Source organism: Pyrenophora tritici-repentis, chromosome 1 (genome assembly GCF_003171515.1).
Source record: "Pyrenophora tritici-repentis strain M4 chromosome 1, whole genome shotgun sequence".
NCBI lineage: Eukaryota > Fungi > Ascomycota > Dothideomycetes > Pleosporales > Pleosporaceae > Pyrenophora > Pyrenophora tritici-repentis.
In genome coordinates, this window is record NC_089390.1 from 1,266,160 (window position 1) to 1,278,955 (window position 12,796).

General features: G+C 54.7%; 3 protein-coding genes across 3 annotated transcripts; 1 reads left to right on the forward strand and 2 right to left on the reverse strand.

Moving 5' to 3' along the window:
* Positions 1–1,751: 1,751 nt before the first annotated feature.
* On the forward strand, positions 1,752–5,369 carry PtrM4_004960 (CDC14, protein-tyrosine phosphatase; the record flags this gene model as incomplete). Its single annotated transcript, XM_066102743.1, has 1 exon — positions 1,752–5,369. One exon carries the CDS (start codon positions 1,752–1,754, stop codon positions 5,367–5,369), a length of 3,618 nt encoding a protein of 1,205 aa, XP_065964945.1.
* A 2,607-nt stretch (positions 5,370–7,976) lies between these two features.
* Positions 7,977–9,628, reverse strand: PtrM4_004970 (DnaJ, DnaJ-class molecular chaperone with C-terminal Zn finger domain protein; the record flags this gene model as incomplete). Its single annotated transcript, XM_066102744.1, has 3 exons — positions 7,977–7,982; positions 8,024–9,117; positions 9,238–9,628. 3 exons carry the CDS (start codon positions 9,626–9,628, stop codon positions 7,977–7,979), a joined length of 1,491 nt encoding a protein of 496 aa, XP_065964946.1.
* Positions 9,629–11,391: 1,763 nt separating this feature from the next.
* On the reverse strand, positions 11,392–12,688 carry PtrM4_004980 (Metallophos multi-domain protein; the record flags this gene model as incomplete). Its single annotated transcript, XM_066102745.1, has 2 exons — positions 11,392–12,446; positions 12,502–12,688. The coding sequence occupies 2 exons, from the start codon at positions 12,686–12,688 to the stop codon at positions 11,392–11,394; spliced, it is 1,242 nt and encodes a 413-aa protein (XP_065964947.1).
* Positions 12,689–12,796: the final 108 nt, after the last annotated feature.

Sequence of the window (12,796 nt, forward strand, 5' to 3'; positions counted from 1 at the left end):
TAGACTTTGCGGCTTTGGGGAGGTGCTGAAACACATGGGCAGCGGACTGCCCCGATCGGGTTGCCTGGAGACAGCCAGGGCAGGGCGCGGACGATGCGTGCGTCAGCGGGATGGAGCAAAAGAAAAACGGTCGCAAGTACAGCAGACAGGGCGGCTGTTCCCAACAAGCGGTAGATGAGGTGGGTGCATGTGGCCAGGTTTGTGGCGGTGGGATTGAGTTTGGCACGACAAAACTTTGCGAGGGCGAAACTGGCGTGGGTGGATGTGAAACGCGCGGTAGCAGTCGGATGACAAAGACGCAGATTAGGGCAGTGCGGCGGTGGGAGGTTGCAGGTGACGGGCGTCGTACCTTCGCACCCCGCCAACCGGTGGGTCGACGCCTCTCCCATGGCGCGTTTCACGTCAGAGATAATTGCTCTGGGTGTTTTGCATTGCATGTGCGGCTGCTGACGGTGAGTGATGAAGTCGGACGGGCACGGCGCTGCGTGTCGAAACGACGAATGCGGTGTGCAAGGCGAGCCCAGGGTGACCCGGCGTCGCCTTGTGTTGCTGGGGGCGCGCTGCAGTGATGTCGGCCGGGCGGCGAGCAACTCTCATCTCCAGGGCGAGGGCGTTCAGGCCGGAGACGGGTCGGATTAGATAGCTGGGTTACTTACTGGCTGGGGCCCTGGGGTGCTGCAATAAGGCCGGCCACCAGCCTCTTTCCGAGCGCGCTCGTCTAGGCCCTCCCGCCTTCGTGTTGCGGGCTTCGCAGGGGGCCTGTTTCCAGGACTGGGCATGTCCGGGGAACAAAGGCCAGACAGACGAACACAGCGGGGGGAACAGGATTGAAGAAAGAAAGAGAGTGTGAGAGGACACATGACCGAGCCGAGTCAAATCATCGTCATCCTATCATCAACCAAGAACTGCACAGTAAACTACCATTAACCTAGGCGAGGGTCCGTACGTACGTAACAGTGCAGGCCAGACAGTTGTAAGGCTGGGTGCTTGGGTCGTGACTGTGACTGGTGCTGGGTGGAGTCGCTCGTCCTTCACCTGGGTGCTAGCGTCGCAGCGTCTTAGTGGTCGCAGCTGCCTCGTAGCGCACGGCTGGCGGTTGCTATTCCTGGACGTCGGCGCTTGCTGCTTGCACAGAGCCACCACTAGCGTTGCGATGAGGTCCCCCATCGACAAGACGCATTCACGCCGCTTCAATCACTCGATACAGCGTCTTCGCCTCCCCACGAACCCCTAACACCCAGGCGGTAGCGGCTCTGCGATCGACCGGCTTCCCTCGTCCGCTCTAAGCTGGTCACCACTCACGCATCACAGTTGCCCAAATCAAAGAGTGTGTCGCAATCAACACACCATCGTGACCGCCCGAAACCACAGAGCGAGCGTCCCTCCCTCACCACAGGCACCCGCACTCGCACCAGCACGCCCCCCAGGCCCCGCAGTGTCGCCCAGAGGCTCCATTCTGACCTTCTCCTCCCGCGCCGCATCATCTCAGGCATAGGCGCATCGCCGGCCCAGTCGCTCCTTCCCTCAGGCGCTTAGTCGAGGATCTGGTATTCTCGCTCCAATTCACCACCACCACCCAAGCCCTCCACTGCTGTTGGCATCTAGGTAAGCCGCTCCTGTCCCCGTCTCTGCGCTGTATTTTTCCTGTCCACCTTCCTGTGCCTCTTTGTCTGCATGTCGGGGCCTGCATGACTGTCCAAGCAGGGCAGTGTACCGGCTCTCGTTACCTGTCTGCCACTGCTTGCGACACCATGGCTACGCTTCCGCCTGTTTTCGACTCTACCAACACTTTTGCTGGACCGCGTCTCCATGCTTCCTACTCCACTGCCCCAGTGCCCGTTTCCCGTCTTGAAACACATGCGCCTGCCATGTCTGCCTCGCCCACAATAACACACAGCGCTGACTTACCGACGCTGAAAAGGCCTTTCTCTATACCTAATTCTTCTTTCCCTTGCAAGAAATTCGACCAGTCGTCGCTGCACTGCCCCAACCCGCCAGATACCTCGTCCCACCATCCCCGTTGGTCCCGAAACACCGGCGCTCGCTGCCCTCGGTTGGCAACTCATACAAGGACCCAACGACCCAGCATGGTTCAAACGAGCTCGCGGACATTCATGCCCATGCCCTCCTTCGGCGCTGTGTTTGGAGGAGACCATCACCACAAGAACCATGCAGATGGCAGCAATGTAGTACGGCCTGCAACAAGCCCAAACACAAACTCGGGCGCTCCCTTTTCTTCTTTTCACATTCACAGCGACAGTCGTGATAGCACATCGACGGCCTCTTCAGACAACTCGCCTACTACAACAATCTCGACCATGGATTCATCGTCTGTCACAGATCCGTCGCCAGGCGTGTCGCCTGAGTCGCCTCTTGCGAAAACAATAACGCCTTCCTCGTTCGTGGCCGACTTTCGATCGCGGAGATCAGAGGTGCCGTCTGGAGAACCGTCGCCGAATAACTTCTTCGAGCTGCAACGGCCTACGACACCCGCGAAGAAGCCCCGTAACCTCAAGAATCTTGGTATCAACACGGCATCTTCTCTTGGCAACTTGCGTGCTCACAACCCAGCTCCCCCAGCAGTAGCTCCCAAGGAGAAGAACAGCTCGGCGCCACCGTCACCGCTCTTCATCAAGCCACCGACGCCGCCCAAAAGACGGCCATCGAACCTGAGCTTGACGATATCGACCCCCGGTAGCACAGAGAACAAGCCTGTACGACTCCTCATACCGTCTACGCCGTCCTTCAACCGACCGCCTCTTCGCCATTTTCAGTCTTCCCCGTCATTACCGTTATGTTCGCCAGGTAAGAGCCTGATGGGCGCCATGCAGTTGCCCCCTCTGCGCCCGGTCGTGCCCAAGCAAACTGGCCTCAGCGAAGTCCCGTTCGAGATGGAAGAAGAGGAGGATCAAGAACCGAACTTTGACATTCCTCAATCCCGCGAGGAGAAGCCAGCAGCGTACCCCAACGGACCCATTTGCATTTACGAGGCCGGCGTATATCTCTACTTCGAACCTACAGCTGTGCAGGCTACAACCTTTGATGTGATTATCAACGTTGCAAGCGAAGTAAAAAATCCATTCACCAACACGACTGCGGAATCGCAAAAAGACATTGATGCCAGGCGCATAGATGGTCCACCAGCAGAGAACGTTGATTTTACTACCCTTTCACAGCGTCCCAAGCAGTCTTTTGGCATGGGAGATGCCTCGCCAACCACGCCCAAGGCTACGGCGCCGGTCATGCAAACAATCCAGCCACGCGAGGTTGTCATTGACGGCAAGACTTACAAGACACCAGAATACATCCACATGCCATGGGAACACAATACCGACATTGTCCCCGACCTGCATAAGTTGGTGAAGATGATAGACGAGAGAGTACAGCGAGGAAAACGGGTACTTATCCATTGCCAGTGTGGTGTGAGTCGTTCTGCTAGTTTGATCGTGGCTTACGGTTTATACAAAGACCCGCAAATGAGCGTGCAAGAAGCGTATGACAAGGCGAAAAAGCGAAGCAAGTGGATTGGACCAAACATGAACCTTATCATGCAACTTCAAGAATTCCGCAATAGCTTATTAAGGCAAAACGAAAGCCGCTCGTATCACAATCAGGCATATGGACGACGATCTGCTGGCCTCCCCACTGCCAGATCTGGAGGAGCGAGCAAATATCCTTATGACCGAGATAGCGGATCGGGACCACGCACGCCGCGGACAGCACCACTCCCGCCTGACAGCGACATCAGCATGCAGCGGGCGAGCACAGGAAACATCATGGCGATATCGCCGGGGCCCTTGTCGGCACCGAGTGGCGCTTTCTCCACCGGATTCCGTCGGTCCTGGGATTCCAGTCCAGCTCACTTCGAGCTTCCGTCTCCATCTACACCTGCTGCCCAAAATACCACACCATATGTTGATCCCAAGGGCCACGTTGTACCTGTTCTCTCAGTAACGAGTAACGACTTGCCAACCATTCAAACCGAAGATGCTTCTCACGACGACGATTCACCGCCTCAAGATGGTTCCGTTAGGCTTTCGCAGGTTCCGAACTTTTCTCGTCAACTACCACTCCGACAGTCATACAGCAACGATGAGGGCACACCGTATGAAACTAATGAGAGACACCTAGCACCTCTACGACCATTTGGTTTGGAGCCACTCCGATCACCTGCTGTAGGTGGCTTTAGCCTTCCTCCGCTCAAGTCACCTGCTGTAGCGAACTTCAACATACCCCCACTCAAGTCGCCTGCTGTACCGAATTTCGACGTAACCCCCTTCGCATCCCATGGGTCATCGGATTCCGAGATTATGTCACCGATCAAGACTACTTTCGACGATTCATGGCCAGCGGGCTACGATCTGGATAACCATTCCCCCGTGTCTGATCCACAGGAGCCTAGCAATCTGACCCCACTCATGTCACCACGAGTTTCCGAGTTCTTTGCGTCAAACAGTAACCATGCGGAGCCGCCTGAGATCACGTCACCAATTACAACCAGCTTCCCCAAGGATGTTTTTGGCAGCACCGGCGGTACTTTGGATGAAGACCTAAAATCTCCTCGGGCCACGGAATTCCATATGACTCCATTGAAACCAAGGCCAGCAGCAGACGAGGATCCGTTCGGCTTAACATCACCAACTAGAGCCGACTTCAATCCGTTCGACAGGCCCAGTATCACAGCTATCAAGCACATGGAAGCCGAGGAGCGGCGCCCTTCCTTCCAGGCTATATTGCCGCCTGCTCACCAGACGTTTAACGGGTTTGCATCGCTTGATGGTACTGCACAGACCTTTCCTACCTTCCAGGCTCCTATATCGCTCTCTACGTCTACACCAAAACACAATCTCGAGGCCGAGGCACGGATCGACAGTCTCAGCAGTTCTCCTGAGAAACACACTTTAGCTCCTATCAAAGCGCATACAACGATGCCTGGAACGTTTCCCAAAGCACCGACCACGCCCAAGACCCCCAGCCAGACCTTCCTCTCGACTCCCGCCAAGGCTATCCGAACGAGGTTCTCTTCGCCCAACATGCGAGAGCAACGGAAATTGCAAAAACTACAGACCGAAATTCAGTCAAGGCTACCGCCCGTTCCGCAGCATGCCGCGGATGACCTCGACGCACTGATGTCACCGCGCGCAGAGGAGTTCACACGAAACCCTTTTCACTTCGAACTGCGGTCTCCTACAGATGATGCAAGTCCGGTATCATCAAACGAGACAATCAAGGACGGTCGAAATGGCCACAGCGTGTGGGAGGAGCCTTTGCCGCGGCAGTGGACTCCAGAAAAGGCTACTGTTGACCCCCGGAGTCCCGTCCAGACGGGCAGTAGTCCCATTGTTCGGAACATCTGGGACGTACTGTGAGCAATGGTGCAGCCATCTAGACCACTCGCCTAGACCACTCGACTGGGTCATTTCAAGTTGTCCTAATCCGGCTGTCTGCTAGACGTTCTCGGAGAATATACGACCGTAGAAGGTTTGGTGGCTTCGCCGCCATGTCGGAAATTACGCCACGTCTCTCCGAAGGATCGTCCATGACGAAAAGAGACGGAGACGCCACCAATACTGAACGTTTGATCTCCTGATGGCCGCATATTACACTGACTCGCTCATAACCTGCAAGCGACACGACAGTAGCCGTGGCGCTACCGGCTCCACAATACCGTCGCAACCACAGCGACAGTAACATTATCTCCTTTTTGTCAACATCTCTTTGTGTCAGGATTCTTTTCGTTGCCAGCCCGTTTATCTCACGGCTCCAACCTTCGTTTGTGGGGGCCAATGCGCGTTGAGTTACGCATAGTAATGTCCTAGTTTCTAGTACCTAGTACCGCCTATCCCTCCACATAACCACACTCCTTTACTGTCCCTATTTCTATCGAACACACCATTATTACACTCGCTGTACTGTATATCTATCTCATCTCTTTACATTGTTCAGTATCGATGTTACGAGCCATGCAAAGCGCTGTCCTCTGGCAGACAAGCACCCACTTCTGCTTGGGTTGCAATCCCACCGGTTATTTCCTTTTTGTGCGATTCTATCTGATCGCTCGGCCAGTTGAGCCAGCGAAGGGCGTTTATCTATTTTTGTTTTCTGGGACTGTGCTAGGGGAGAACAGACATGTCAGGAGGAAGCATAGCTCGGATTTGGGGATCATCGAGCGAGGCGCAAAATTCTTACCCTTTTCTTTCTTCCTTTCTATATCTATTCTAGATATCATCCCTTATATCTAGCTAGGATCGGGGGGAGGGAAGGAAGATCAAAACAGGGTAGTGTAAATGAATGGAAATACACAATCTTTATAACTTTTGTGTCTTTGTGATGTTGTTGTGAGTGGGATGACTCGGTTATGTTTTTCCATGAGGCTCTTGCTTGACTTGCGCCTAATCCCACTTGTAACTGTTTATCTAGCCTTGTCGTTGATCGACTAGCACGCCGTTTTAGCCTTTTTCGTCTAGAAATATGTGCTTTTTGCTTGTTGGCCGGGAGAGCGACAAAGATTAAGCGTCGAAATCGACATTAGGGTTGCTTTTTGCAAGATGCTCATCGTCACAGACAGCGTTGAGTAGGGTGATGTTTTCTTTCTTAGTCTTAGTCTTAGTCACGTTGAACTCTACTGGGCATACTGGGTACTCTACCCCTCGTCGTCGCGCTTGCATATGCACGCCAAGATACCCCGCGTAGAGAGTAAGTAAGAAAAAGTGAGAAAGGAAGATGCCCTTCCGGCCTTGTTGGCCCCCACCCTCCTTCCTCCTACCGCCTTACCTTCCTTGGGTCTTTTACCCCTCATTCCTTCACCTCTTTTACTTGATTCGGTGCAAGGGAAGTGAGGCAGATGTAGCCAGGGTGGGCTTAGCTGCGTGATGTGCTGAGGTAAGCTGTGGTGGGTTGTACTGCAGGGCTTACTAGCTGCTTGCTTACATGCGGCTTGTGTGTGGTGGGTTCGGCAGAATGTTTGGATGTGGGTTGATGGTGGAATGGGGTGGGATGACTGGATAAGGGTGAGGTGAGATGGGTAGGGGGGATCGAGGTGGGCTTGTTGTGAGATTGTGCTTCCAAAACCAAGTCTGATGAGAAGAAGAGTGATGAAGTGAGTTTATATGTATGTGTGACATTTAATTCGTATCTGACTATGCTATCCAAGTTTCCTGCTCCACGCTCGCACCATTTGTAAAATGATATATGCCTATCAAATCCCAAACTGCCAATTACGACCCCAGAGTGACGACCAAAACGCCTTGGCCTCCAAGCGAATGACTATAAGATACAAATGTTCCTGTTACAAACTAAGCGACAGTGAGGAAAAAGATATTTTGCCGTGAGACAAGATAATCAAAAGCAAAACAACAAGAATACCCAGGGTGACTCCAATGCAACCAAGACGTTCACCACAAACAATTTCAAACGACAGTGGTAGAAGAAAGCGAGTGAAGTATGAGTATGAAGATGATAGGAATATAATGATACTGATTGCATAGTATCCAGCATAGACACGACCGTGCTATCCCAGAACCAAAAACAATCATCATGATATTGGTATTGAGACTTGAAGAAGCGGAAGTAAGGTAAAAATATACCTAAAACAGCCAGCCGTTGCATGACACAAAACGCAGCACTTGCGTGTGGTCGAAACATTGCCAAATAGTATGACTAAAAATGAGAAAATGTGGAAACACCTTCCCCAAACGCCGTGAAGAGATCAAAACGTGTGCCCGGTCTGGATCCTGGGACCGGGAGGGTATCCTATGTTATGAGCAAATCTCTATGTTTGCCTGCTTGTAGTTTGTTGTAGTTTGTCCCTGTCGTGATGTACGAGAAAAAAACTTGATTTACCAAGTGTGGCTTTGAATATAGACGAGGTTTACTAGTAAACATACGTAGCGGTTCTGCTAATCGTAGGTTTGCTGGCATACCCCCTGTCGGGTTCACCGGACCTGGGTGCCCATCTGACGTCCTCAGGCCCGTATCTACGGCTATACTGGACATCATTTGTATCAAAACTTGGTTGACGTACTCTGTGGCGCGGCTCGTTGCCGAGTTCGCCATATTGCCTTGCGGAGCGTCCGCGTTCTTCGGAGCCACGGATAGGTGAGATGTTGCGGGAAGATTCGGTGCGACTCGACATGCTTGGCCGTGGCGCAGTCTTGTAGGAAGCCATAGGTTCTACATGACGGTTGGCGCCGATGGGAGGCTTGCCGAGTGGTGACGGAGAGCGGTGGCGGGGTTTCGGTTCGCGGACGACGTGGCGAGGGGCTGAGTTAGGTATCTCTTCTGGTCGGACAGATACGCCACCGCCAGAGACGGGATAGTAGTATGTAGTCTTGACACCAGCTGGGGTCTGTGGTGGCGGTACGGTGGGGAAAGCATCCCTTTCGGGGCTACTGTACTGTTCGCTTGTCACACCCTCGCGTAGGCCAGATGGGCGGGGACCAGCAGACTCTTTCCTGCGCGAAGACGACGAGTGGACCGAGGGCATTGTGGAAGAGCGATGGAATGCAGGTGGTGCTGGGATGTTCTCGCCATGTCGGGGTAGTCGCTCAGTGTATGAGCGCTGCGGAACATTACGACCAAGTTCGATAGGTGACGAAGTCGACTGCTTGAACAGGGGTGGTCGCCTTTCCTCAGTGCGCCTCTCTTCGGCCCACTCCATAACCTCGGGGATGCCGCGATCGGTTCGATCAGTTTCACGGCGGGACATGGAAGGTCGGTCTTTGCCCGGGCGGGCAGATGACCTGCGAACAGGCTCGGGCCGCGAAGATTCACGTCGGACAGGTCGAGGTTCAGCGGTATAGTAATCGCGTGAAGGAGCCCTCTGGGGCGAAGGGCGAGCCATCTCCTCTTCAACCTGTGCGCGCGACTTGTGTTGGTACCGAAGTGCCTCCTCTGCTTGTACACTCATCTTGCGGTGTGCGGGCACAGTGTGGGGAGGCTCCTCATAGGACCGGCGCTCTTCTGTCTTGCGGCGTTCCTGTTCGGTACGCAGCTTGTACCCCGCCTCGTAGTGGCCTTTTTCGTCTTCTGACGAGTCATCATCTACGACGGGGAGCTTGCGTTCGGGTCGGACCTCCTTGACGCGGGGCTTCTCGCGTTCTGCTCGGGAGCGGTCCTCTTTGACATGTCGGCTGCTTCTCGAAGACGACTCCTTTTCCCGCGTGGGTCGAGGGGCAGAAGCGGGAGCGGAAGCGGGAGCGGGCTTGGTGGTGTAGCTCTGGTAACGAGCGCGTTCACGGTCGCGTCCTTGGTGGTAGCGGTCGTCACTGGTGTGCTGCGAGGGCACGCGGTCTTCGGTAGTGTAGCGCGCACCGCTCGGTGTGGGGACATCGAAGCGTGCGTTCTTGTCGCGGGGTGCGGGTCCTCTCGCCGCCTTTTCCCTGCGCAGCTTCTCGACCGTCAGAAGCGTGTCGTATGCAGACCGCTTCTGCTCGTCGCTGAGGCATTCGTAGGCCTGCTGGATCTGATGGAACTCCTCCTGCTTCTGTTCTTTCAAGGCAGGATCGGTGACCTTGTCCGGATGGCACTTGAGGACGAGTTTGCGATACGTCGACTTGATGGTAGCGGCGTCGGCTTGTTTGTCGACGCCTAGGGCCTTGTAATGATCGGGCGTGGTTTCTGAATCCATGATGGGTGTGAGGGGGAGGGGGGGAGATTGCTAGTCGGGTGTGGGGTTTGGTCTGCCTCTTATAGGTGACAGTAATGACTGCGCAGTAGTCAGTCAGTCAGTCGTTGGGCAAGCTCGTGTGGCGGTGTTGGGCGGTCGAGGCTCGCGTAGACGGTATAGAGGGGGGGGGCAATAAAGTCAAAAAGCGATGGGCAAACGGCCGTGGCTGGGCTATGGGCGTCTTAAGGAGAGTCGGGTGCAGTTGGTGCCGGGTGGTGAGAGCGGACAGTATCGTGCGGGAGTACCTGGTATGGGGTGACGAGGATGGGCTTGCTTGGGCTTGCTGACCTAAGAAAACAAGAGTGGAGCAGTGTGCAGTCAGGACGCGGCGGGATCGAAGACTGTCGAAGGCCGTGGCAAAAGCGAAAAAAGCCGGCACCGGATCAAAAGAATTCGGACACTACAGCAGCCGTCGGTAGCGGCGAGAATTAAGTGAGGCGGTGTTTTCTTCTCTTGCAGTGTTGCTCTCAACTAGTTGCGTGTGGTTGCCCAGCAGCGATGCTCGTCGGTGGACTTGCGGTGTGGATGCTGCGACGTCACCGTTTCAGCGATGGGCGACGATGGCAATCAATGTCGATAGTCGGGATCGGAATGCAATCAAGAGGAAATTTATGGCAAGATTACAGCGGGCTAGAGAATACAAGTGTTTATGGATATGGCAGTCAGCCTGCACACATTGGGGGGGGGCCAGTTGACTATATCAGGCTCACGCACAGGGCTTAATAAAGTGCGCGCCGTCGTGGGACTCTCGGATGATGCTGGGCTGCAAAGTTACCATGGCACCAAATGGGGCCTACGCTTCGATAGTAGTGAGCTTCTGTCGGCCACAGCGGCTACGAAACACTGGATCCAATCAAGGCCCACGGCAGGCACATGGTGGTTTGAGACTTTGCTCGCGGACCGCATCTGATAGGATCAGCCCGCAGAGGCTACATGACACCGAAGGCCAGAGAAGCCAAGCAGAAGCACGATGTGACCACGGGCTTGCACCAATGGCATAATGCTCACCAACCCCCACCAAAGACATTCGCAAGACATGACGAATCTGCGGACGTGCCTGGGGTACGAGTGAAGCACGCAGCTGGCGGCGAGACGGGCCTCTTTTCACCACAGCCATACAGCCAAGTCGGCCATGGCTGACGCCTCTTTGCTTCTGCGCGGCGCCCGAGACAATCGGTACAAATGTACAAGGAAGCTCAAACGCAAACCAGTCAGCGGCCTCTCGGCACCACAATGCGGGTTGCAAATGCAAATGCAAAGTAATCCTTGGGGTTTGCACATATCCCGTCTCCGCCGTCACAACTCGGCCCAGGGACTGGCGGCTGCATCGCCAGGCAGACGCTTAACGCTTTCAGCTTTTTCCCGTGCCCATGCCATGTGAGATGGCACTCCCAGCTTTCCACTCGATCCGTCCCGAAATGGCAGACGTTAGTTCGCCGCATGGTTGGCCGATAAGATACGCTTATGCGGGGTCAGGCGGGGCTCCATGCAAGTCACAACCCAATAGTCCGACATGCTGGCCCGGTACGTGGTGCTTGGCCATTGACCCGATACCATACCGATACCAGCACACAAAGAGATGAGTGTGAGAGTGAGAGTGAGGTGTATCAAGGGCGAAAATGCCAGAGTGGACAGTACGTGTCAGAGCAGTACAAGATGACATCATATCTGCCCTACCAGGTGCAGGTACGCTGCACTCTCCATGTCATTCACCCCACCTCAGCCTAACTTCCCAGCCCATCTAGTTCTAGATGAGGCGGCTGATCGTTCGTTCTGGTTCCAACAACGGTAAACTCCATGTCGACGACAATCGGCTTGTGGTACCCAACTGCTCTGCCGCCCACCCTCGGGCCCAGATACGCTGCGTTCACTACTGTAGTCTCGGTACGCGCGCCTTGCCCATCACCGTCAGTGTCAGAACATGTGCCCCTCTCGTCCCTGTCGTCAGGACCCTGCGTAGCCTCGTCAGGTCGACCATGTCCCACGCCGCTCACGTGCGCCTGCCCACCACCCCACAACGCTTCATTGTTTCCCAGGCCAGCATCAGCAAGCCTCCCTGACGACACAAGCCTCTCACCACCGGATCGAGGCTGATGTGCCGTCTTATCATCTGGTGCAAGAGACGCATCAGGCTGGCCTCGAGTGCCGTCTTGCAGCGAGTCAGGCTTCCGTTGACGTGTCAAACTTGCATCGCAGCCCAAACTGCGCCCTGCTCTCGATTTGATCGTCAGGTCGACCAGGAAAAGTTTCTTGCTGCTGGCTCCTGGCTCGTTCCAGAACGCTACGTCCTCGACTAGATTGCCACTAACATCGTCTGGCGTCAATCTCCATCGCACTGTCTCCACGCCCCATCCACCGTGGATATGACCGCATATGTTCAGCTTGGGTCTTACCTGCGACAACCTCTTCAGCAGCGAGGGACATCCTTCCCTTTTATCTGTCAATCCCTCTGCTGTCCCATCGCAGTGCCCCTTGGGCGGTGTATGTGTCACGACTACATCCACGCCGTCTGGTATCCTACTCCACACGCACTCTGCTTCCTGGTTACCAGCATACTGAAATGCCCATGTACCCTGTTTGGGAGTACACGGACTACCAAATACCGTGAAGCACGCGCCCGAAGTGAGCCTGATCTGCGTAGCCGCGTTCTCAAGATAGGTAATCGATGTCGACTCTGTCAACAATTTCCTACACATGCCTGCATCTTGGGGACTAGGCCACTTCCATGACTGTGAGTTATGACGAAAAAAGGGTCCATCGAGCGCGATATCGTGGTTTCCTAGTGTAAATCCCATCAGCCCTGACTCTACCAAGCACTAGGTAAGCGTAGGTACCGGCAACCACAATCTTGGCCTCGAAATCCTGCCTCTCGAGCCACTCAACCGTCTTCTTCAATTCACTATAACTCCCCTGGTTCGTCAAATCCCCAGCATGAATCAACACATCGCCGCGCGGCAGCTTGGGCGTCTGATTATGCGTATCCGATATGCACACTACCCGCGTTTTGCGCCCCCCAGCCATCTTTTTTCCCCTTGTCCCATATGACCCAATCACTCGCTCGCTGTGGAGTCACGGTGTGTAGAAAGTGGGAAAACTAGGCGTAGGCTAAGTTCCAGGTTACTTAGATAC